Consider the following 23,429-nt stretch of genomic DNA (forward strand, 5'->3'; position numbering starts at 1 on the left):
GTACAGCTCATGTACATGAATGATTTCTTATCTTTCTGATCTCACATAAACACACCCAGATAGTAATGCAAAACTACATTCGTGCAATGTTGATTGTGCAAAAAGGCCAGCTGGGAAAAAATAGCTAGTTTGGTAATATGAGAAACATTCGCTTCTGTCCTTTGTTGTTGCAACTTCAAACCGGTTTCAGATTGAAGTCCACACACACCCAGTTCTCACTGTCATTGGTGAGCGTTCTGCCACAGAATGTGTGGAATGTTCTCAAGGTCTGTCACACCCACCTTAAAAAACACTTGTTTTTATGGAAGTGCTCTCTGAACACACGAAAACACCTGCAAACTCCTGGGCAGGTTTTTCCTTCTCATAAAACTTTTACTGGCATGCAAATTTTACACATTTTTCACTGGATGCACGGGACCGAACAAGCCCGTGCAGTGATGAACCGCTTATTGTAGCTGAACTTGTACAGCGTATTACTACCAATGTAAACGTTATGCAAACTAATGTGTACTGTAGAGGCAGAAGTATAGCCTTTAGAAGTATTTTTATGTGTACACTGTCGGAAATAAAGGTACAAAACTGTACCTTTTCTGTCACTGGGACTGTACCCTAGGTTTCCGTTTGATAAGAAGAGTACGGGCGTACTACGTGGGCACCGCCAGATTTTTGAAAGTATGTGCCTACAGGAAAACGTAGTATGTTGCCCATACTACATCTTTTTTGAGAGCATTGATTGTATTTGTCACAATGCACATGCGTTGAACGTCTGTGTACACGTACAAGTCGAATAAATTCTACTTCTCGTAAAAATCAGACAGTGCATGTTTGTTACAAAAATAACCAAACAATAAGAAATATCTTGAATTTTTGTTGTTTAGCTTTTTTTAGTGCTTGTTTTATGAGGTTTATTTAAATAATTTTAAGTCATCTTGAGGCCCCCTGTGGGTCCGGCCCACTGGTTGAGAAACACTGCTGTAAGTTGCATTGGATAAAATAATTTGACAAGATGAGAAATCTTTTTTTAAAAACTTGTTTTAAAAGCATGCATTAGGTTTATTTCAATGCACATGGTGTATTTATGTTCGTTTTATGCAATAAAAAATTACATTTGGAGCATTTTTATGAAAGATAAGACTGAATGGACCTAAAATAGGTCAAATGGCGTAACCACCTTGATGGCATTAAAAAAAAACATTTTTAAATATCACACAAAATAAAATTGAATTATATTTATATTTTCATAAAAAAAATACTAGTTACACCAATTGAAGCAGACCAGTTACACCACATTTTTGCAATTATCCCCCAAATATTCTTTCAAAATGAAATAATACCAGACATGTTCAACTTGGTCCTCAAAAAAAGAAAAGTAATCTGCAAATTTATTTTGAAATTTTATGATGGTTCAATTTTACATTAAATTGAACCATACAGACACAAAATAATTAACATCACATCATATTTTTAATGCTAATGCTCATTTTGGTAGTTGTTTATTTTTTGTAAAGTTTATGGTTCGCGTGTTACACCCTAGGGGTCATCTACTGTTTTGCCAACAGAGATCCAGCATTCATGAGAATTTATAGCCTTTTGAAGGCTCCTCAGATGTGACATTGATGTTTATCTCATTAAAACCTGTTGATAATGTTTTTATTACAATCATTAATTAAAGGTTGTGGGCTTAATGCCCAGTAAACACACAAAACATGTATAACTTGAATGCACTAAGTCGTTTTGGATAAAGCTTCTGTCAAATGCAAAACCTTAAAGATTAGACGGATAAAAGTTTTCAAGTTACGTTAATGATTTATAGTTATGTGGGCGTTACTCATATTTAAACTTAAGCTGTGATCTTGTCCTCCGGTTTAAATCTGGATGAAACCACCTTGCAGCAACCCTCCTTCTGTGATTGGCTCTCACATATCAGTGGAATCCAGTCTGACTGCTCCAACACACCTCCAGCTCTAAAACTTCAGTGCATGACTTACAAAACTGTTGTCTTGCTTCAATGCAGCCCCATCAATCAGTTTGAAACTTTAGAAAAACAATGCAATGCAATGCCATCAATCAAATCGAAGCATTGAATAAACACTGTTACTTAGGGACAGGCCATTACAGACAGTTTAGCCAATGTGATAACCATTAATTATTTTTATTGCTATTAAAACTGCTTTTAAAACCAAAGCTCCAGTCAGTCTATAATTTTACATGCTTAAAGTCACATCTAAGAAAAATATAATTTGCAGTTTTGAAAAATAAGTGCATATACACTCTTAAAAATAAAGGTGCTTCATGATGCCATAGAAGAACCTTTTCCATCTAAATGGTTCTTTAAAGCACCTTTAAAATCTGAAGCACCCTTCTGTTTTACAAAAGTTTTTTTTTTGGATGAAAAAAGTTTTTTAAGATGTATAAAAATGTATAAAGAAATGTCTCTTTAAGAAAACATTTGACTAAACGGTTCTTTGTGGAAACAAAAAAGGTTTATGGGGCGTGTAGACCAAAGCGTTTAAATGCAGCTGAAAATGCCAGGCGGATGCCGACTGTGGGCGCTTGCCAGCGTTTTTTTTTTTGGGTAAGGAGGCATGCACACCAAAGCGTTTAAACGCCGCTGAAAATGCCAGGCGGATGCCGACTGTGGGCGCTTGCCAGCGCTTTTTTTTGTTTGGGTAAGGAGGCGTGCACACCAAAGCATTTAAACGCGACTGAAAACGGTAGGCGGACGCAAACTGTAAACAATGCACCGCTTGCCAGCTTTTTTTTATCTGAGCGCTTTGGTTGCTATGATATTTTTTGTATTGTTTATCATTCGTTAAACGATGCATGGTTGGTTGCTGTGATATTTATCCCACCCCTCCTCCACTGTGATTGGACGGCCGAGTGAAAAGTGACATTGACAAGCTGAGCTTTTTACCCAAAGATGAATATTTTTCAACGCACAGCACTGAGCGCAGAAAAACTGCTGAGTGAAACTCACCAGCTGCTGGCTTTTTAAAAAAGCGTGGTGAACAATTGAAAAAAAAACCTCAGCTGCTGGCATAAACGGTTTGATGTGTACGCTACATAACTGCTTTTACACTAAATGAGAATGAAGTGCATAAATCGTGCTTTACGCAGTAGTTGGAGGCTTGAACATTTTAAGTTAATTCACGTCATTCGCGCATAAAATTCAGACACAAATACGTTCAGTTTGTCGGATTTAGCTAGCTTGTAGTCTCAATATTAAGCATTTCAACGTGACTGAAAAGGCGCTTGCCAGCTTTATTTATCTTAGCGCTTTGGTTGCTATGATACTTTTTTGTTTTGTTTATCAGTAGTTAAACGATGCACCGGTTGGTTGTTGTGATGTTTGTCCCACCCCTCCTCCGCTGTGATTGGACGTCTGAGTGAGAAGTGACATTGAAAAGCTGAGTTTTTACCCGAAGCTCAAATTGAGAAAAGAGCGTTTTTTACAACTTAGCAGATTGTCCGAACACCTGACTCACTTTCTTCCAAGCAAGATCCTTTATATTCCTGTTTCTATAAAAGTGTGAAGATGTGTTGTACAGCTCCGGGTGTCCATGATGATTTTGTTCTCCATAATTGTGCCGGTTGGTTGTTGTGATATTTGTCTCACCCCTCCTCCACTGTGATTGGACGGCAGAGTGAGAAGTGACATTGATGAGCTGTGTGTTTCACCCAAAGTTGAACATTTTTCAACCCTGGGTGCAAAAATAATACATCTAGCGCAGGCGCTCGGCACGAAAATAAATGCAGCTGGAAATAATTAAAAGCATAAGCCGGCGTAAACAACTTGGTGTACACGCCCCCTTAATGGATTCTGCCAACAAAGCAGTATTTCTAGATGGCCTGAGGCCAGGATTAAGCAGTTTTGAGGTGAAAGTATTTGATGAACGAGTAATACGTGCCGAGAGCATTTGGTTAATATCATTATCTCATTTGTGACGGACGGAGGTGGTGTTTAGCAGTTTTTGCATCTGAGCGGTGTCAAAGATTAAAGTAAATGTGAAATCAGTGATTGAAATCAAACTGAGATGTCTCTCTTTTGATATCTGAAATGCTTATTGTAATTGCTTAACCCTTTAATCTGTTTTAGTCATTATACTGAATGCAAATACTTGACCTTTTTAACCCATCAAGATGGCTTAAAGAGTCTGACATGTAATTAGTTTGCCGTGTAAAAATCTTCGTCAGAGAAGTCTGTCAGTTGTATTATATCAGGTTTAATAAGGTGTGGCGTTTATCTTACTATTCATCAAGGTGTGGACCGGTTCATGTTTCCTGAAGTATGCATCACAGTCTTTATCTAGATTTTAACGCATGGTCACATATGTAACCTTTAATTTGAAACAGAGAGAACAGAAATGATAGGCCTCCAGTGAAATGCTTCTTTTCTTTGAACTAGTATGCATGCACTCTGTGTGCTGTTATGCAAGAGTCACATATTTTGCATGTGTCAAATGACAGCAGGTTCTAATCACGTGGTTGATTTGTTTACTCGGTGGGTCTATACTAAACTGACTAAACTTGTCTCTAATGAAACTTATCTTTTATGAATTACATTTGTGGCCTTATATGGAGTCATGCAACACTTTTTGTCTTCCTCTATACAGTCAGAGACAACGGAGACCTCCAGCATCCATGAGGAGTACGTGGATAGAAATGTGAAGAACATTCATATAAACACTGAGGTCGTCGAGGTGGACCAGGTGGAAAAGATGGACAACCGCTTCTTTGGCGAGCTTCTTGCTGAGGTCTATCGCAAGAACATTGACATTCACACCTGCATCTCCGATCATGTGTCCAAGATCCGTGGAAGGTGAATGCTTTTCCTTTTTGTTGATTTCGTGTCAGCTCTTGGTTTGAGTGTTTGATCGCTATTCCGGTTAAATGCCCATATAAGGACTTCCACTGTACTTCCTGCACTGAAATTGGCCATAAAAGAAATTAAGCAAGAAATTTTTCCATATCTTTCACGAAAACTTTTTGAAAACATTTGAATTTTTCCAAAACGTGTACGAACCCTAGCGAATTGCATTTGGCACAGGCTTTTTAATACCCTTTAAAGGCGGGGTGCATGATTTTTGAAAAAACACTTTGGAAGAGGGAGTCTTGCCGAGTACCAAAACACACTTGTAGCCAATCAGCATTCAGGGGCATGTCTACTGACATTGTTGCCTGGGTTGCGTATGTGTGGGGCGGGTTATCAAAAGAAGGTCCAAATTCTATTGGGGTATGGGCTTGTTTGTTTAGGTGATTTCAAATATCAACATCGGCTTTAACTATATAATGCTTATTTAACACTTTGCCTATATTTAGCATGAGGAATCCAACTCTTAAACAGTGTTAAAAGCGCTCTAAGCGAATCTGTGAGACGTCACTTTTTGTTGATGTTTGAACTGTTTTTACTCCTCCCCCTCCCTTCCGTGCTTTCATGAACGCACCAAACCCCCATCCCCAAATCCTTGTTGTTTATTGGCTGGAACACTGTTATGTTTCGTGGTGGTAGGTTTGGCCACTGTGTTTTTATTGAAATTTGTGGAGCCTGGGCTGTCTACTGAGAATGCGTTTTTTTTACAGTTTGATCAGCGGACAGGCAGCAAGCAGATAGTGAGGAGATGTTTGCTGTATGTAAAAAAAATGTTTTATGGTCTTAAACATGTGAATTCGCTTAGAGCACCTTTAAGTCAGAATGCAGAGACAGTAAAAAGTTATAGCTGTTTACATTAGTTTAAAACTAACATGAACAAATGTATTGGCATTAACTACCATAAATAAAGATTAATAAATGCTAATAAACTATATTCATTATTGATAGTGCGTGTTAGCTAATGCATAAATGAATGCAACCTTATTGTAAAGTCTTATGGAAATATATTTTAAGGGGACATTTTTCACAATACATTTTAAAAATGTAAAATAAATCTTTGGTGTCCCCAGAGTACATATGTGATGATTTAGCTCAAAATACCCCACAGAAAATTTATTATAACATGAAAAAATGGCCACTTTGTAAAACAAAAATGTGCCGTTTTTGGATTTGTCCCCTTAAATGCAAATGAGCTAATGTAATGCATACACTGATCACCATAATGGTGGTTTGTTGAAATTGAAACAACTTCACTCTCTCTGCACTAAATGGCAGTGCCATTGTTGGATAGTGCAGATTAAGGGGTGGTATTATTATAATAAGATCCCTTTTTGACATCACAAGGGGAGCCAACTTCAATTACCTAATCTTTCAAATGCTTGCAGTGAATGGTTTACCAAAACCAAGTTACTGGGGTGATCTTTTTCACATTGACTCGGTTGACAGAAGCACTGGTGGGGACCCAATAGCACTTAAACATGGAAAAAGTCAGATTTTCATGATATGTCCCCTTTAAAACGATTCATTAACTACTATCTTTCCTCTATACCAGGGGTGCCCAACCCTATTCCTGGAGGGCTACCGTCCTGCAGATTTTAGCTCCAACCCTAATCAAACACAGCTGAAGCAGCTAATCAAGGTGTTCAGGGTTGCTTGATAATTACAGACAGGTGTGTTGGAGCTGAAGTCTGCAGGACGGTAGCCCTCCAGGAGCAGGGTTGGGCACCCCTGCTCTATACAGCATGACACAATCTAGACATGAGGTGTAGTCTGGCACACTTTCAGCATTTCAAAAAGTTGATTCAGGTGCCTTTGATCAGATAAGGCAATGCTGTACAGTTAGTAAAGTACTTTTTCCTGTATTTTTGCCCCGACGCGCACAATTGGTTCTACAACAATGCAGGTAACATGCACAAAATCATCTTCCCTTGTGTCTTAATAGAGTTGCAGATAAGACTAAACAACCCATTATCCCATTAGATGTCTTAAGAACTATTATGTGCCATTTCCGTCTGCCAGACACCACTATCTAAACACACATCTGTTTACGTCACTTTCTCAAATGATTCATTGGTGTGATCCAAAACCTGAAACTACTACATCTTATCCGAAGCATATAGTGATTCATGTGTTAATTGATCCTCAGAACTCCTTGTGAGAACAGTAATAGTTTTAGACGCCTCTGCTTCAAGGCGCTTCACCTCTATTGTTCTGTGTCTACAGGAAACACCTTTTGGACACCACCATTGACTACAAGGTAAGGAGTGGCATGTTCTTCGGTTCCTCCAATGTCGTGTGAAAGCTCTATAATTCATTTTTTTTATTACTGCATACACATTTCCTGTATTTTCCTTTATTCTAATAAAGATACATTTGCAGTCGATTAAATCCGTTTGTGTCTGTGTGCAAAACAGGTGGAGAAAGAAGAAATCGAGGCTCTTATACCTAAAGGAGCGTCTGAACTGACTAAGCAACAGATCCGCTACCTGCTGCAGGTGAGAAAGAGAGGCACGGTCACAGTATCTACATCCACCCAGCCCCACCCGTCTCCCTGTACACCCCACCCTCAGACAGCTTTCTAGACGGATTATTTAGATGATGAAGTGTCCTGAACACATGTTACTGCAAGCACACTCATTTTGCTTATTTGACCGGGGAAGTGAGATTAATGCAGACAGGAATTTACAGGAAACCTTCCACACCATTCACAGGAAGTTTAACAAATAAGATGACGTGGTTTAACGTTATAGGAACAAATGATGCTGGGCAGTGGGAAGTACATTAGGAAAGAATTTGTACAGTAGATTAGTTAAAAGAGGAACTTCATGCATAAAACTGATGCACTTTATTGTAAAACAACAAAAATACAGCCATAAAGTCTGACATAATGGGTATGTCTGTGTTTAAAGCCCAGAGTATAATCTGCGAACATACGCACACGGTTGAACGCACAGCCTTGCAAAGTATAGTTTATTTGACTCTAGGGCTGTCACAATAATTAAATAATCATCTTATCGGATTGTTTGACCTCATCGCTATGATTTCAGATCACCGCAATGATTGCATATCTCTCTAAAAAACACAAGGGGGAGCTGCAGGGCCTGTATAAACGAGACCGTATCAAACGGTGTTCCTTAACTGACAGTGTAATGCGATACATTGCAAAGCCTTTTAATACAGTGGAAAAACATTATTTAAAGAAACGCTGCAAAACTTATTTAAGCAGTTTGAACTGCTAGGTAAAACATACATTTTTAAAACAGCAATTTTAAATTTAGGGAAGTGAAGGATGCTATTCTTAAGGATCTGCAGCTACTACAGACATGTGGTCCAGTACTAATATGACCTTAATAGGATTGGCTACTATTTAAGGCCTGTTCTAGTATAGTCAGTTTATTTTGATTGAATTTTTATTTTCGGTTATTTTTCAGACACTTTATTGTGTTTATTTCTTATGAAGAATTTTCAGTTTTTGAAAGATATATTCATTAAATAATTACTTTTAAATATGTGTTATGTGTATTAATATTTACTGCCATGTAAACCTTGCAAAATATTTAATTTAACTCTTTTACCGCCAGCGTTTTTTTTAAAAGTTGCCAGCCAGCGCCAGTGTTTTTCATGATTTTCACCAAAGTTTAATGCCTTTCAGAAAATGTTCTTCTTTAAATATATAAACATACAATATACCAAATGAAAGACCAGACCCTCTGCTTTCAAACAAAAAAAAACGTTTCATCCTACCTTTAGTAGTTCTTTTGTAATCAGCTTTTGAATATGGGTAGGTTTCTGCAAAAACACCACATTTTGAGCAAAAAGCAGAGATAATTCCATTTTTTGTGACGGACTTTTCATAGAGATCCCATTCAGAGTGATCTTTAAAACAGACACGGACATGCAGCCGCTTGCCATAGGGCAATACTTCGGGGTTTAAAAAGTTGCGGAAGGGCGCCACCTAGTGGATAATAGCGGTATTGCGTAAAGACGAAAAATCTCGTCATTGGCAGGGAAGCGTTTTCTCTTGATTGACGAGATATCTCGTCAATGGCGGCGAAAGAGTTAAATAATTACAGCAATGTGTAAAATGTATTTTATAAGCAAAAAAAGGTATTAGAATTAAATGTCAAAGCCCTAAAACAGGTAATTAGTCGTCCAAATTGTAAAAATATATTAGTCAATTAACTGTCAGCCAAATTTCGAAATCGTGACAGCCCTATTTGACTCGTACGTGTACACAGACGTTCACTGCATTGCGACAAAATGCAATGCATCTCTTGGGACTAGTACATAGTACATTCTCCTGTAAGCGCATGTACGTCCTATGTGTATAATTTACGCACGGTTAAGAATAATTCGGCATTTCTAACGGACTTGCACGAACTCGCTCTGTACACGACCCTCTGGACTATACTTCAGTCTTAAAGGGATAGTTCGGCCAATAATGATATTAAACCCATGATTTACTCACCCTCAAGTTGTCCAAGATGCATATGTCCAACATTTTTCAGACTTACACATTTTCAGTTATTTAGAAAATGTCTTAGATCTATCAGTTTATAAAATATAAAGATATGGGGTCCACCTCCTTCAAGTCCAAAAAATGTGCATCCACCTTTCATAAAAGTAATCAAAATGTCCAAAAGGCGCCTTAAGATTGCAGCGTTACCGGAAGCTAGTTATTTTCATTTATAAAGTTTTAATTAAGGATATTTCTAACACAAAGCCGTTTGGATTAATTTTGTGAAGGATGGATGCACGTTTTTTGGACTTGAAGGACGTGGACCCCATATCTTTATATTTTATAAACTGAAAGCTCTAGGATGTTTTCTAAAATAACTCAAATGTGTTAGTCTGAAAAATTATGGACTTATGCATCTCGGACAGCTTGAGGGTAAAGGGCGATTTAAAGTCGTGCGTAGGTCCTATGCCGGCGTAGGCTATCCGTAGCCCGTGCGTAGCTCTGCGTAGCACCTCACAAAATTTCTAACAGCGCGTCGGCTCTACGCGGACCGCAAGCGCTGTGATTGGTCCACCAGAACCCCTCCCGTCAGGTAAAAAAAACTGCGTCATTGGTATTTCCGTTTGTGACGGTGAAAACAAAGATGAGCCAAGTTGAGGAGTGATTTAACTCAAACTGCAACAAAAGTCACTGTTTATTTACTTCCATCATTGCTGGTCGTATCAAATTATACACAACAAGTTGCTGTTTCTTTTTCGTTTGTGGGTTAACTTGCCAAGCTTATTCTTCTCTGACGGTCGCGGTGCTACTGTGGTTACACGCGTGGATACTGCCTACCAGCGGTTTGCGCATGTATTTGCATGTCGACGCGGAGGACGACGCAAAAGTATAAAAGAAAACCGACGCGGAACCTACGCCGTCGCGGCTACGCCGTAGGACCTACGCACAACTATAAATCACCCTTAAGTTAATCATGAGTTAAATATCATTTTGGGCCGAACTATCCCTTTAAGTATTATTGTAGCTCAGCTGATAACGCATTAAGTTAGATTCCCATGGAAAACACAGGCTGGGAAAATGTATATCTTGAATGCACTGTAAGTCAAATTGGATTGAAGTGTCTGCCAAAATGCATAAATGTAATGTTAATGTATAGATTTTCTAAGCAAATTCGCAAATTCAAAACTTGTCAGCTCCAAGCAATTTCAATTCATGTCAGACACAAAAACATGATTATACATGAGTAGATGTGACCCTGCCTGTGAAAATGCACCTATCTTCATAAAATCATCTTACATAAGTAAAGAAAATTCTGTGCAATATAACCTTGATATCTTTAAAACTGACTGAGATGGAAATCATTGATTGAAATCAAACTTTGATGAACTTCATTTCTTCATGAAATGAGACTTTAACCTGGATTTGACAGACAGGGTCACACTTTTGGCTTGAGGTTTTGAGTGACACAAAGCCCACAATCGTAATGATCTACTTCACATTTCTATAAATATTCATTTATATCTCCCTCTCTTGTATCTAGACCCGCCTGACGGCTGATAAGGCCATGCGGCTGTTGTTGACCACATTCAGTAGCCTGAGAGAGGAGCTGGTGCACCTGCAGGACGATCTGAGGGTAAGAAACAGATCATAAAACCACCTCACAGCCCTCTGGTCCTATTCAAACAATCCCCGGTTTCCACTGGAGCTGCAATGATAAAACACATCAGCTGTCATCCTGGGGGCGTGTGTTTGTTTTACAACTTCGCTTCAAGCCGACCTTGTGTTGTTGAAGGTGTGATGCCTGTTTAAACAAATTCAAGGGTATGATGAAGGGTATGACATTTACTCCATAACCCCCAGCCATTCAATGTTATATTAGCTTTAATATATTCATGTATGTTATGTGATATATATGCATTTTCTATAATTGCATCATAATAATGTAGAAAAACTGAGTTTGCACTGATAAAAATATATTTTTACATTTTATAATCAATAAAAATACACTCATGTAGGTAAAATGGAATAGAAAGTAGCTCCTGTACAGCTTAGTGGAAAAGCAATGCGTTAGCGGTAGAAATGCTCAATGGGTTTGAACCCAGGATACATACATTGATGGAAATAAATGTATATCGCTTTGGATTAAAGCGCTTTCCAAATGCATAAACAATTAAAAAATATGGGGGGGGGCTGGTTAATCCAGGACTAGGCCTTAGTTATATAAGGACATATAGGTGGTTTTTACAAACATACCTTACACAAAACAATCTTAAAACAAATATGAATTAAAATATGTAAAACATGCATTTTAGTCTGGGACTAGGATAGCCCTGTCCGGGAAACCACCCCTTAAATGTGAAACATTTGGTGACCACTTACGGTACTTTCACACGCTTGACGAAAGGCTTGTCTAAACCGTGGCCAACAGCCAATCACAATGGCCGCAACACATGTTTCAGTCTTGCATAAGCTGAATTGGCTGGCTTGCACTATGTTATTTGCATAAGGCGATTTCATTGGCTGACGCACGCGTTGGTGCTTAAAAAGATGAGAAATGCTCAACTTCTGCTGCGAGCAATACAGTGACGCGACATTGACAGATCCACAATTCAGTTCGGCAAGGCATAAAGTTACCCATTAAAAGTAATTGAGAAGCGTTAACGTTTACGCCACGTGTGAATGTACCGTTACAGAACCAGATATGTGTGCATTTTTGTAATGCATTGGACAGGGTTTTTCAATTACTACCAAAATGTTGTAATGAAATGCCAAATGTAACGTTTTAAACCATTAATTTCCCGATTGACTTAAAGCCACATACTGTAGTGCTGCCACAAGTACAGGGATGTTTTCAACAAGTGCTGCCAAAAGCTGCAGGAGATTTATCGCCCCTAGGTCAGCCTTGTTTGGCAATTACTGAGGCATGCGAAAGTCTCATTCCTCCTCTTACAAACTACTCACCTAAATAATGAACTAAAGTTTGTGTGTTTTCTTTTTTTAAGTTGTGAGTATTGCACAGCACTAAGAGATTTAGAGAGGATCATGCCGAATGCATTGTTTATTCAGCAGCTAAAGACGACACTATTCATTCGGGATTTATCTAAAGTTCATTTGAGCGTTTTTACACAACATTTAATGGAAATGATTTGCATTAAGGACATCATGAAAATAGTTTCAGGCGATACATTTATTACTCAATCATTAAAGCTGCAGTCTGTAACTTTTGCCTCTTATTGCCATCTTTGTTTGAAATATTGATCGTGAGTAAGAGTTATTTTATTTTAAAACTATAAATCTTTATTAAATGCTTTGTGTTGCGAATACGAAAAAAAAACAACACATAATTTCATGTGCTTGCTCAATGACTGCAATGTAAATAACTGTAGCTTTTAAATGACCCTACATTTCTCTGAAAAACATAATAAAATGTTCCTCGACCATTATGAATCGTATTCACGATTGAAGGAGACTGTAAGTCAGTTGTCAGCTATATTAGTTTTGTGTTTTTGCAGCGGTTGGAGAGTGAAAAAGAGGAGTTGGAAAGAGATCTGAGCTTTAAAGCAGATCAGGCTGCCCAGTACGACAGACTACTGGAGACCGTCCGTGAACACAACAGACAACTGCAGGTAGGGGGTGCCTACTTTACAAACTTTACTTTCCATAGCCTATAAAAAATATGGAGGTAGTGTCCATGATGTCATCTAAAGGTTTTTGAAGAGTTCATCCAAGTACAAGAGGCTTTGCAACTGCCTTATATCACATAATGTCCTATATTACTAAAATAACGAATCAAACAGAAAGTAACAGAAACGAAAAGAAATAGAAAGCAGAGATGTCTTTGAAGCTATTGTACTGTACATCTGATAAGATTAAAGGCAGGGTGCACGATTTTTAAGAAACTGTTTGGAAAAGGGAGTCGGCCGAGTACCAAAACACACTTGTAGCCAATCAGCAGTAAGGGGCGTGTCTACTAACTGACATCGTTGCCTGGGTTACGTATGTGTGCGGTGGGTCTATCAAAAGAAGGTCCAGATTCTATTGGGTTAGGGGCGTGTTTGTTTAGGTGATTTCAAATGTCAACATTAGCTTTCAGAGATCATGCACCCCGCCTTTAAACACTACTGACCAAAGCAGATCGAACCCAATGTCTATTACCTGTAACACTCATGCCATTTTTAAGGTATTGTGTGCGTGTTGGATATTTATGTCCCTCATTGTTTTTCTTTCTGAGATGGCTGTAAAAGAGAGCAACATTGCTCAACGTGCTCTTGAGAGTCAGGTAATGGACTTCCAAACCAAAGATCCCAGCAAAGACTTCCAGATCAGAGAGCTTGAGAGCAACAGGAGAGCTCTTGAACAGGAGAATGAAATTCTGAGGAAGAAGGTGAGTTTCATTTCATTTCTGTATTCTGCATTGTCGAACTTTCCGAAATCAGAAAACTGGAGATATACATAATTGTAGACTCTGGTTTCTTAATTGTTCTTGTTTTGTTCTCATGTTTGTGTGTATTGATGTTTCTCGCAGTTGGCAGGACAGGGCAGCAGTGCCAGTCTTGAGGTCAAAACACAGGAGCTGTCCAGACATTATGAACAGATGCTGAAGGATCTACGAGAGGAGAAGGAAAGAGAACTCAAGAACATGCGGGTAAAGAAAGAAAGAGCCTTACACACTCCATAAACAAACACTTATCTAAACAATCTGGTCAAAGTACACGGCTGTTTTAAAACAACTTCACATAAACTCTTTTTGATGTAGTATTTCTGCGTGTGTTTTAGTCTCAGATGGTAAAGATCCAGACAGAGCGGACCATAACACAAACCACTGACACCAGCGGCTTGGAAATGCGCATCAAAGAGCTTATTTCTAAACTGGAATTGCGTGAAAGTACCATCAAACAGCAGGAGGAGGTACGTGAACACATACAGACACACAGCTCCAAGTGGTTAATAATGCCTTTTTTATGCGATTTTGTAATATAAATATCAATATATAATTTTACTGCACTATAATAATAACTAGTTTCTGGTAACGGTCAAGACCAACGCATCACAAATTGTCAAAAATTGATATTAGCAAAGTCAGACTGGTCAATACTTCAGTGCATCTTTCATTTCTTGTCAGATTTGCTGCAGGACAAATTGAATAATTAATAATACCAATTATTTTACCAGGCCATATTGACTTTTTTTTAAAGAAAACAACAAAAAAGTCAACCAATAAATGAATCCGAGGATGTGACCCTCATTACAAATATGTATAGATATACCAGTATCTCACACTGGCTACACTTGGGAAATGTGAATCATCCACAGTAGAATATGACTGACAGATATTTCTCCACATTCCTAATGGAGCACTTTATTCTGTATGCATCTGACCTTTGACTTTTAACCTTGTATCCTCAGGAGATCAGACGACTCAAAATGCAGAAGAGTGACAGTAGTAGTCACTCTAGTAACAGCACGAGCCAAACCATTGTTACCAAGAGGTGTGTGGGTTTATATATGTGTCTTTACAGGGGGTAAAAGTGCAGAAAGAGTTTTACTTTACAAGACCTTAATCTGGGGAGTTTTGAAAATATTCTGAATTGGAAACTTAACAGGAATTTATGGGAATTATTTGGAAATAATATAAATTAACTTTTTTTTTGAGTAGAACTTTACTTGATTAATGCTGGGTACACACCAAAAGATTATCGGGCTGATTTTGGGCCGATTTCCCCACTTCCGACAATCCTAGCTATGTCCCGATTATCTTGATGGTTCTACAGATGATGTTATCAGATTTTCCCTTGGTTTGAGGTGTGTTACGAGTGTCCGAACCTGATCGGAAGAACGTCGGAGCTGCCCTAATCGTGAATTGTACAATTAGAAATCCTGATGTGTGAGGGGGAACCCTGACAAACGCGCGCACACTCTTGAGATGAAACAATATCCAATCAGAAACGAGATGATGGAAGACGAAAGCAGTCATGGCGCAGCACAAAGTGAAGTTGATGCAAAGTGAACTTGTACAGACCATTTTCCCGCTGTCTCCACGACTTCATCCAAACCCTTTTCTTTTTTTCCTTCAATTTTTGTGAAAATGATTCCAAACACTATCATTGAAATTTCTTCCTGTATATCGTCCACCATGCTTAATCTGAAGTCTCGCGAGATTTCCTGTGTTCACAGTCGAGACTCTGCTTGATAATTTGTTTGTGTGTGTGATGTGCTGTCTTTGACACATTATGGCACACCACACACAATCGGAACAAAACGGTTAAATCTAGGATTTTTATATCCTCATGTTTGTGGTCTGTCACATTTTGAAAATCTTATAAGATGTAAAAAATCTTTTGGTGTGTACCTAGCATAGCACAAAATCATAATAAACATTTTTTTAAGTTATAATAATAGTGCTAGCTTACATTTAGATATCAAATCTACTGGCTAGCTAATGTATAAACACATTAAGGCATTTGCTTTAAACTGTTAAAATGCAGCAAGTGTGGCGTTAATTCCCGTATATTTAGTTTAAATCCCATGGAAAGTTTCCAGCCTTGAAAATTCCCAGAATTTTGCAACCCTATTGTGGTTGCACGATTTTACAGTCTGAATGCTAAAAAATTCCTTAACTTAGACCGGAACCTGTATTTATTGCTAGTTTAACATGTTTTCCTGCAGTTGAATAATAACCATTGTTGTCAAATTTTTCCTGAAAATTTTGGCAGTGTTAGAAGGTCTGACTAGCAACAATTGTGAAGGACAAATAACGCATTAGCTAACATAATTTAACAATGAGCAATGTAGTTTTTCAGCATTTTATTTTTTTAGTTAGTTAATACTAATACAATTATTTGTTAGTGCATTAATGTAAGCTGATTTTAATAATGTGTTAAATGCTAAAATTAACATGTATTAAGATTAATAAATGCTGTAAAGTATTGTTTATTGTTAGTTTAGGTAACAGTTGCTAATGCATTTACTAATGTTACCAAATACAACCCTATTGTAATGTGTTACTGAAATTCATACGATTTGCACCTGGCTAATGTAATTCAGCTTGTCATTCAGTGATAATCTGAAATATTCTCTGTTTTATCATCAAATAGATACCAAACCCAGTATCCTATTCTGGGTCTGCTGAATGATGATTATAAGTACACAGCGCCTATTAAAGAGGACAGAACCATTGTCTTTCAGACGACGGGGGAGTCGATCAAGCGGGTAATTTACACTAACATTGGCTGTTTTTGGGGGCAATGGATGTGTTTAATGCAAATCACAAAATAGTTGTTTGCCTGATATGCACTTTAAGGATAATGTGATAAAGCTAATGTGGTAATTTGTCTGCTTAGAGAAAGACTCATCATGCCATAAGCGTAACAAATTCAAAGATGGTTGCAAGTCCATCTTTATGGATTTCTTGTAGTGTTACTTCTACAGATCAAATGATGTTTGCATTAGCTATGTTTCCATCCAAAGTTGCGTATTAAACTTGGAGTATTGCATTAAACATTTCATTTCAGAACTTCCAAAACCGCATTATAGATGCTGTGCAATGAGTTCTGTAAGCTGGTTAATCCAACGCTCAGTCACATTATTTTTTTGATGCGCATCTAGGGATTTATTCAGTTAAAGTGTTTCCATCGTAGTTTATGCACATTTTTTCCTCAGTGTTTGAATTGAGGGGGGTGGGGCTGGGTGGTCCTTGGCCTACTATAAGCATTGAAGTACCCCCAATAAAGCACAAAAAATATAAATTGAGGGGGATCACTGGTTTTATTAAATTTGCAATTTAACTAATCCAAAAGATTTCTGTCTAAAATGTAAACTCTTAAGTGCGCCTCATGCTGTTTTCTGGAGAAATGAAATGGTAAGTTAATAAAACATGGTTACGGTTTGAGTTAAGGGGTAATTGGGGTTTCTTTGATTAAAACATCTCACTTTGTAAAACCACGCTGACATAAAGGGGCGCTTGGGGGGCTTAGCTTTCACATAATTCGAACACTTTTTTTTCTTATCGAATAAGAAATTCATCTGACTCAATTGAGCGCATATTTTTTATGCGCATTTTTAGAATTTATTTGCATTTCGTACCAGTGTTTTTATGCAATACTCCAAAATGTGCATAGAAATATGTGGATGGAAACATAGCTACTGATGCTAAAAAAATACTCTTATTTATTGTATTGGTGGCAAGCCAATTTTTGGTAGTATCATTACTGAGCGTATTTTGTGGTAAGGAAACCAGCAATTCATTGAAATACACCCATCAAGTTCCCACATGTATGTTTTAAATACAAACAGGCTAGGCTGATATTCAAGATGTAGTTGAAAGAGGTCATGTTTTTATGAAACTACCTAAAGTTATGTCACAATGTTAGCAAGATCTTTCTCAAGGGTATAACGAACACTTTTTCACTTGGAATGAAGTCTTTATATTTGCATGCAGTGTTTGCATGTTAGCTACATTGTTTTACTTAAATTACGTTAATGCTGTAGCATACAAGGCAACATGCATGTGGCTCTAAATTTTTTTATTTGTCCACAATCTATATGTCTCGTTTACATTAAAACGTGACATGTTGGCCCGAAAAATTATTTGTTCAGGTGACTTTATTAAAAACTATATCGAAATTGGCTAGTTTTATAAGTCAGTAAATTATTTAGGGCTGCATAACAACTAATCGCAACTAATCGTTTGCAGAATAAAAGTTTTTGTTTGTATCATACACTCACCTAAAGGATTATTAGGAACACCGGTTCAATTTCTCATTAATGCAATGATCTAATTAACCAATCACATGGCAGTTGCTTCAATGCATTTAGGGGTGTGGTGCTGGTCAAGACAATCTCCTGAACTCCAAACTGAATGTCAGAATGGGATAAAAAGGTGATTTAAGCAATTTTGAGCGTGGCATGGTTGTTAGTGCCAGACGGGCCAGTCTGAGTATTTCACAATCTGCTCAGTTTCTGGGATTTTCACGCACATCCATTTCTAGGGTTTACAAAGAATGGTGTGAAAAGGGAAAAGCATCCAGTATGGGGCAGTCCTGTGGGCGAAAATGCCTTGTTGATGCTAGAGATCAGAGGAGTATGGGCCGACTGATTCAAGCTGATAGAAGAGCAACTTTGACTGAAATAACCACTCAGTACAACCGAGGTATGCAGCAAAGCATTTCTGAAGCCACAACACGCACAACCTTGAGGCGGATGGCCTACAACTGTAGAAGACCCCACCGGATACCACTCATCTCCACCACAAATAGGAAAAAGAGGCTAGAATTTGCACGAGCTCACCAAAATTGGACAGTTAAAGACTGAAAAAATGTTGCCTGGTGTGATGAGTCTCCATTTCTGTTGAGTCATTCAGATGGTAGAGTCAGAATTTGGCGTAAACAGATTGAGAACATGGATCGTTCATGCCTTGTTACCACTGTGCAGGCTGCTGCTGGTGGTGTAATGGTGTGGGGGATGTTTTCTTGGCACACTTTAGGCCCCGTAGTCTCAATTGGGCATTGTTTAAATGCCACGGCCTTCCAGAGCATTGTTTCTGACCATGTCCATCCCTTTATGACCACCATGTACTCATCCTCTGATGGCTACTTCCAAAAGGATAATGCAAAATGTCACAAAGCTCGAATCATTTTAAATTGGTTTCTTGGACATGACAATGAGTTCACTGTACTAAATGGCCCCCCACAGTCACCAGACCTCAACCCAATAGAGCTTCTTTGGGATGTGGTGGAACGGGATGTGCATCCCACAAATCTCCATCAACTGCAAGATGCTATCCTATCAGTATGGGCCAACATTTCTAAAGAATGCTTTCAGCAGCTTGAATCAATGCCACGTAGAATTAAGGAAGTTTTGAAGGCGAAAGGGGGTCAAACACAGTATTAGTATGGTGTTCCTAATAATCCTTTAGGTGGGTGTATATGTGTGTATTGTGTATAACAATTATGTATATATAAAAAACACACACATGCATGTATATATTTTAAGAAAAAAGTGTATATATTAAGTATTCATATTTATATCTAATATAAATTATATATAAATAAAAAATGTATATACAAACGTTAATATTTCTTAAATATACACATGCAATTGTTTTATTCTGCAAACGATTAGTTGCGCTAAGTTGTTATGCAGATGCACCGATACAAAATGCCTGTGCTGATACCGATATTCGATTACTTGGAATGACATCTACAGATACAGTAAATACTGATCTTGTGTTATGAAGTATTATTTTGTAAAATCCTAGAAGTGCGTACACATTGCAATTCCGTTGTCATTGTCAATTTCTGGTTAAACTGAATTGTTAAGAAGTTATAAGCCTACATGAATTTACCATAGTCTGTACAGGGTGAAAATTCATTCACTTTTAAACTGCTTCTTTCTTACAGTACTGAAGAGGAAGATGTCCAAGATCCCCCCAAAACCCCATTCTTTACCTGTCTGCCTGCACACAGCCCATTCCCTTTTCCCAATGGCTCTTAATGATGCTGATTGAATTTGGTAATGTTTTAACAGCACACTTGGACAAAAAAGGACCAAAACAACATCTGACAGTCTGACTGGGCTTGAATTAAAGGCTGTCCTTAAACCGCTGGTTACTTTAATCCTACTGTAGCTTATTTGTTGTTGACTGAGGGTTGTATTAACGCTCATTTTGCAGACGATTTGCATCCTCACCATCAGAACCTTTAGGAGCCTTTGGTTAACACTACTGAAATCGTATATATATTAGGAGAAATGGTTTGCATGTATTATATAACTTCATTGGAAAAAGTATTGTCAGCTATGTAAATGGTGGTTGAAGGTCATGTTAGGTTTCTTTTAATTCATTTAGTTTTACTAATTTTAAGCAATGTTGGAGAGAGGATGCTTTATCTGGGATGCTATCTAAAGGGATGCGGTATGTATAAGTGGTCAACGGATATCGATTTTTTTTTTTTATTATTGCCCATGTCGATATCTCTATAGCACTTTACCAAAAGAATACAAGCAAAAATATTTTGTACACTCAGCATTTTGTCAAAATCTGATTCTTTGACAAAGCTGTTGATTGGTACCGACACAAGGGGGCGCTAACACTACTGTTAATTGGCCAAAATGGTATCGTTGTAGAGTGCCACAGGGATGACATATTTTTGTAGTCAAAAGCGAGTTAGCATTTTAGCACTTCAATGGGTTTTAAAGGTCTTGGGTTGACAAAAGGTCTTTAAACAACATCACGCATGAAGATGTCAAAAACAACGCAACATGGGCATACATCCACGGAGTAAAAGTTTTTAAATGTGTTTAATAAAGTTTCAAAGAGCTATCGGTTAGCTTTTCATTTCTAGTAAACACATTTAAACTTCAAAATTCATAAAAGTTGTGTTCATCTGTAAAGATAAACTTGTTGGACAAAATCTGTAAGTGTCATAAAAGTTTGAGCTTCGTATTTGCATAATCCAAAAGTTTAGGGGAGAATTTAATGGGATTATTGGGGAGGGAACCAGTGTCCCGATAAATTCGTGTTGGCCTACAAAAATAGATCAACCCTGTTGCACTCTATGTGGGGATAAAGTTATCTAAGTGATACTTCTGTAGACCACTAATATGCAGTGTAAGCTGGTGAGGGGTTTTACTAGTTTTAAATGGTTTATACTGCATGGGGTTTGGTGTAATATATCCAGTCTCAAATTGGATAGAAGAGGTCACTGCTGTAGTTCTGTTTTGATCTGCCCATCTTCAGTGTTTTTCTACTGTTTTATTTTACATAATGTGCCTATGGGAAATCTTGATGGGACATTCTGTAATTTACGAGTGTTGAGTTTTCCTTCATTTACAAGTGGATGTCAAAATTTCATTTTGCTCTAGGTAGTGGTGTGTAACCTATGAGAAATCGCAAAGAGAGAGAGAGAGCTATTATCTTAATTGCTATACAGTTTGTAGCATTAATGTTAGCTTTAAATCATACAAAATTTAATGGACATTTTGTAGCATTTCGCCAGAGACTTTTAAAAATACCTCAGGAGACTTAAGAATCCATACATTTATTCTCAGTTCTTCTCTTTTACTCTTTGAACAACACTGTTTTTAAAGAAAATTAGATGTCTGATGTGTGATTTCCTGACCAAATAGAACTTTATTAAAATATGTTGGAGTGGCCCTTTAAATTCAGAAACTTTATAAAAACACTGTTGCATCTGCAGCATCAGCTGTTTTATAGATTGAATGTATCATTTTATAATGTGCTTGAAATAAAGAATATTTTCTTTCTCTTGACATGTGAGACTGTTCCTTTATACAGTAAGTTGTTTTTTACTGTATATGTAGACAGACAGACAGATACCACATCTTTTTGTGGATAGATAGATACGGTAGATAGATACAGTAGATAGACAGACAGACAGACAGATAGATAAACTATTTATTTAATGAATAGATAGATAGATAGACAGACAGACAGACAGACAGACAGACAGACAGACAGACAGATAAAAAAATTATTTGATGCATGGATGGATGGATGGATTGATGAATGGATTAGACAGACAGATAAATAAACAATTTATTTTGATGGATGGATGGATAAATAGATACGGTAGATAGATAGATAAAGAAAATAGACAGACAGACAGATAGATAAACAATTTATTTTGATGGATGGATGGATGGATGGATGGATGGATGGATAGATAGATATGGAAGATAGATAGATAGATAGAGAGATAGATAGATATGGAAGATAGATAGATAGATAGATAGATAGATAGATAGATAGATAGATAGATATGGAAGATAGATAGATATGGAAGATAGATAGACAGACAGAAAGACAGATATGACAAACAATTTATTTTTATGGATGGATAGATAGATAAATAGATAGATAGATAGACAGACAGACAGATAGATAAACAATTTATTGGATGGATGGATGGATGAATGGATTAGACAGACAGACAGATAAATAAATAAATTATTTTGATGGATGGATGGATAGATGGATACGGTAGATAGATAGATAAAGAAAATAGATGGACAGACAGACAGATAGATAAACAATTTATTTTATGGATGGATGGATAGATAGATATAGTAGATAAACAGATAGACAAACAAGTTATTTTATGGATGGATGGATAGATAGATATAGTAGATAAATACAGAACATAGATGGACAGACAGATAGATAAACAATTTAATGAATGGATGGATATGAAAGATAGATAGACAGACAGACGGACAGATAGATAAACAATTTATTTAATGGATGGATGGATAGAGAGATAGATATGTAAGATAGATAGACAGAGAGACAGATAAAAAAATTATTTGATGGATGGATGGATGGATGAATGGATTAGACAGAGATAAATAAACAATTTATTTTGATGGATGGATGGATAAATAGATACGGTAGATAGATAGATAAAGAAAATAGACAGACAGACAGATAGATAAACAATTTATTTTTATGGATGGATGGATGGATGGATGGATGGATGGATGGATGGACAAACAATTTATTTTTATGGATGGAAAGATAGATAGATAGATACGGTAGATAGATAGACAGACCGACAGATAAACTATTTAATGAATGGATGGATATGGAAGATAGATAGACAGACAGACGAACAGATAGATAAACAATTTATTTTATGGATGGATGTATAGACAGATATGGTAAATATATATGGTAGATAGATACAGAAAATAGATGAAGACAGATAGATAAACAATTTATTTTTATGGATAGATGGATGGAAAGATAGACAGATACGGTAGATAGGAACGGTAGATAGATACGGTAGATAGATAGACAGGCAGATAGATAAACAAATTATTTTTATGCATGAATGTATGTATGGATGGATGGATAGATAGATCCGGAAGATAGATAGACAGACACAGATATAAAATTATTTTGATGGATGGATGGATAGATAGATAGATCTGGAAGATAGATAGACAAACAGACAGGCAGATAGATAAACAATTTATTTTTATGCATGAATGTATGTATGGATGGATGGATAGATAGATCTGGAAGATAGATAGACAGACAGGCAGATAGATAAACAATTTATTTTTATGGATGGAAGGATGGTT

General features: G+C 37.2%; 1 protein-coding gene across 1 annotated transcript in view; it reads left to right on the plus strand.

Moving 5' to 3' along the window:
- Positions 1-21,596, plus strand: part of pof1b (POF1B actin binding protein) — a 31,494-nt gene extending 9,898 nt beyond the window's left edge. The window contains exons 3-13 of the mRNA XM_065287372.1: positions 4,614-4,819; positions 7,094-7,127; positions 7,285-7,365; positions 10,870-10,962; positions 12,842-12,955; positions 13,561-13,713; positions 13,855-13,974; positions 14,106-14,237; positions 14,736-14,818; positions 16,424-16,538; positions 19,727-21,596. Coding sequence (XP_065143444.1) covers positions 4,614-4,819; positions 7,094-7,127; positions 7,285-7,365; positions 10,870-10,962; positions 12,842-12,955; positions 13,561-13,713; positions 13,855-13,974; positions 14,106-14,237; positions 14,736-14,818; positions 16,424-16,538; positions 19,727-19,732 — 1,137 coding nt within the window. The 3' untranslated portion in view covers positions 19,733-21,596. The remainder of the gene's footprint in view (positions 1-4,613; positions 4,820-7,093; positions 7,128-7,284; positions 7,366-10,869; positions 10,963-12,841; positions 12,956-13,560; positions 13,714-13,854; positions 13,975-14,105; positions 14,238-14,735; positions 14,819-16,423; positions 16,539-19,726) is intronic.
- Positions 21,597-23,429: the final 1,833 nt, after the last annotated feature.

Source organism: Paramisgurnus dabryanus, chromosome 18, assembly GCF_030506205.2.
Source record: "Paramisgurnus dabryanus chromosome 18, PD_genome_1.1, whole genome shotgun sequence".
NCBI classification, from domain to species: Eukaryota; Metazoa; Chordata; class Actinopteri; order Cypriniformes; family Cobitidae; genus Paramisgurnus; species Paramisgurnus dabryanus.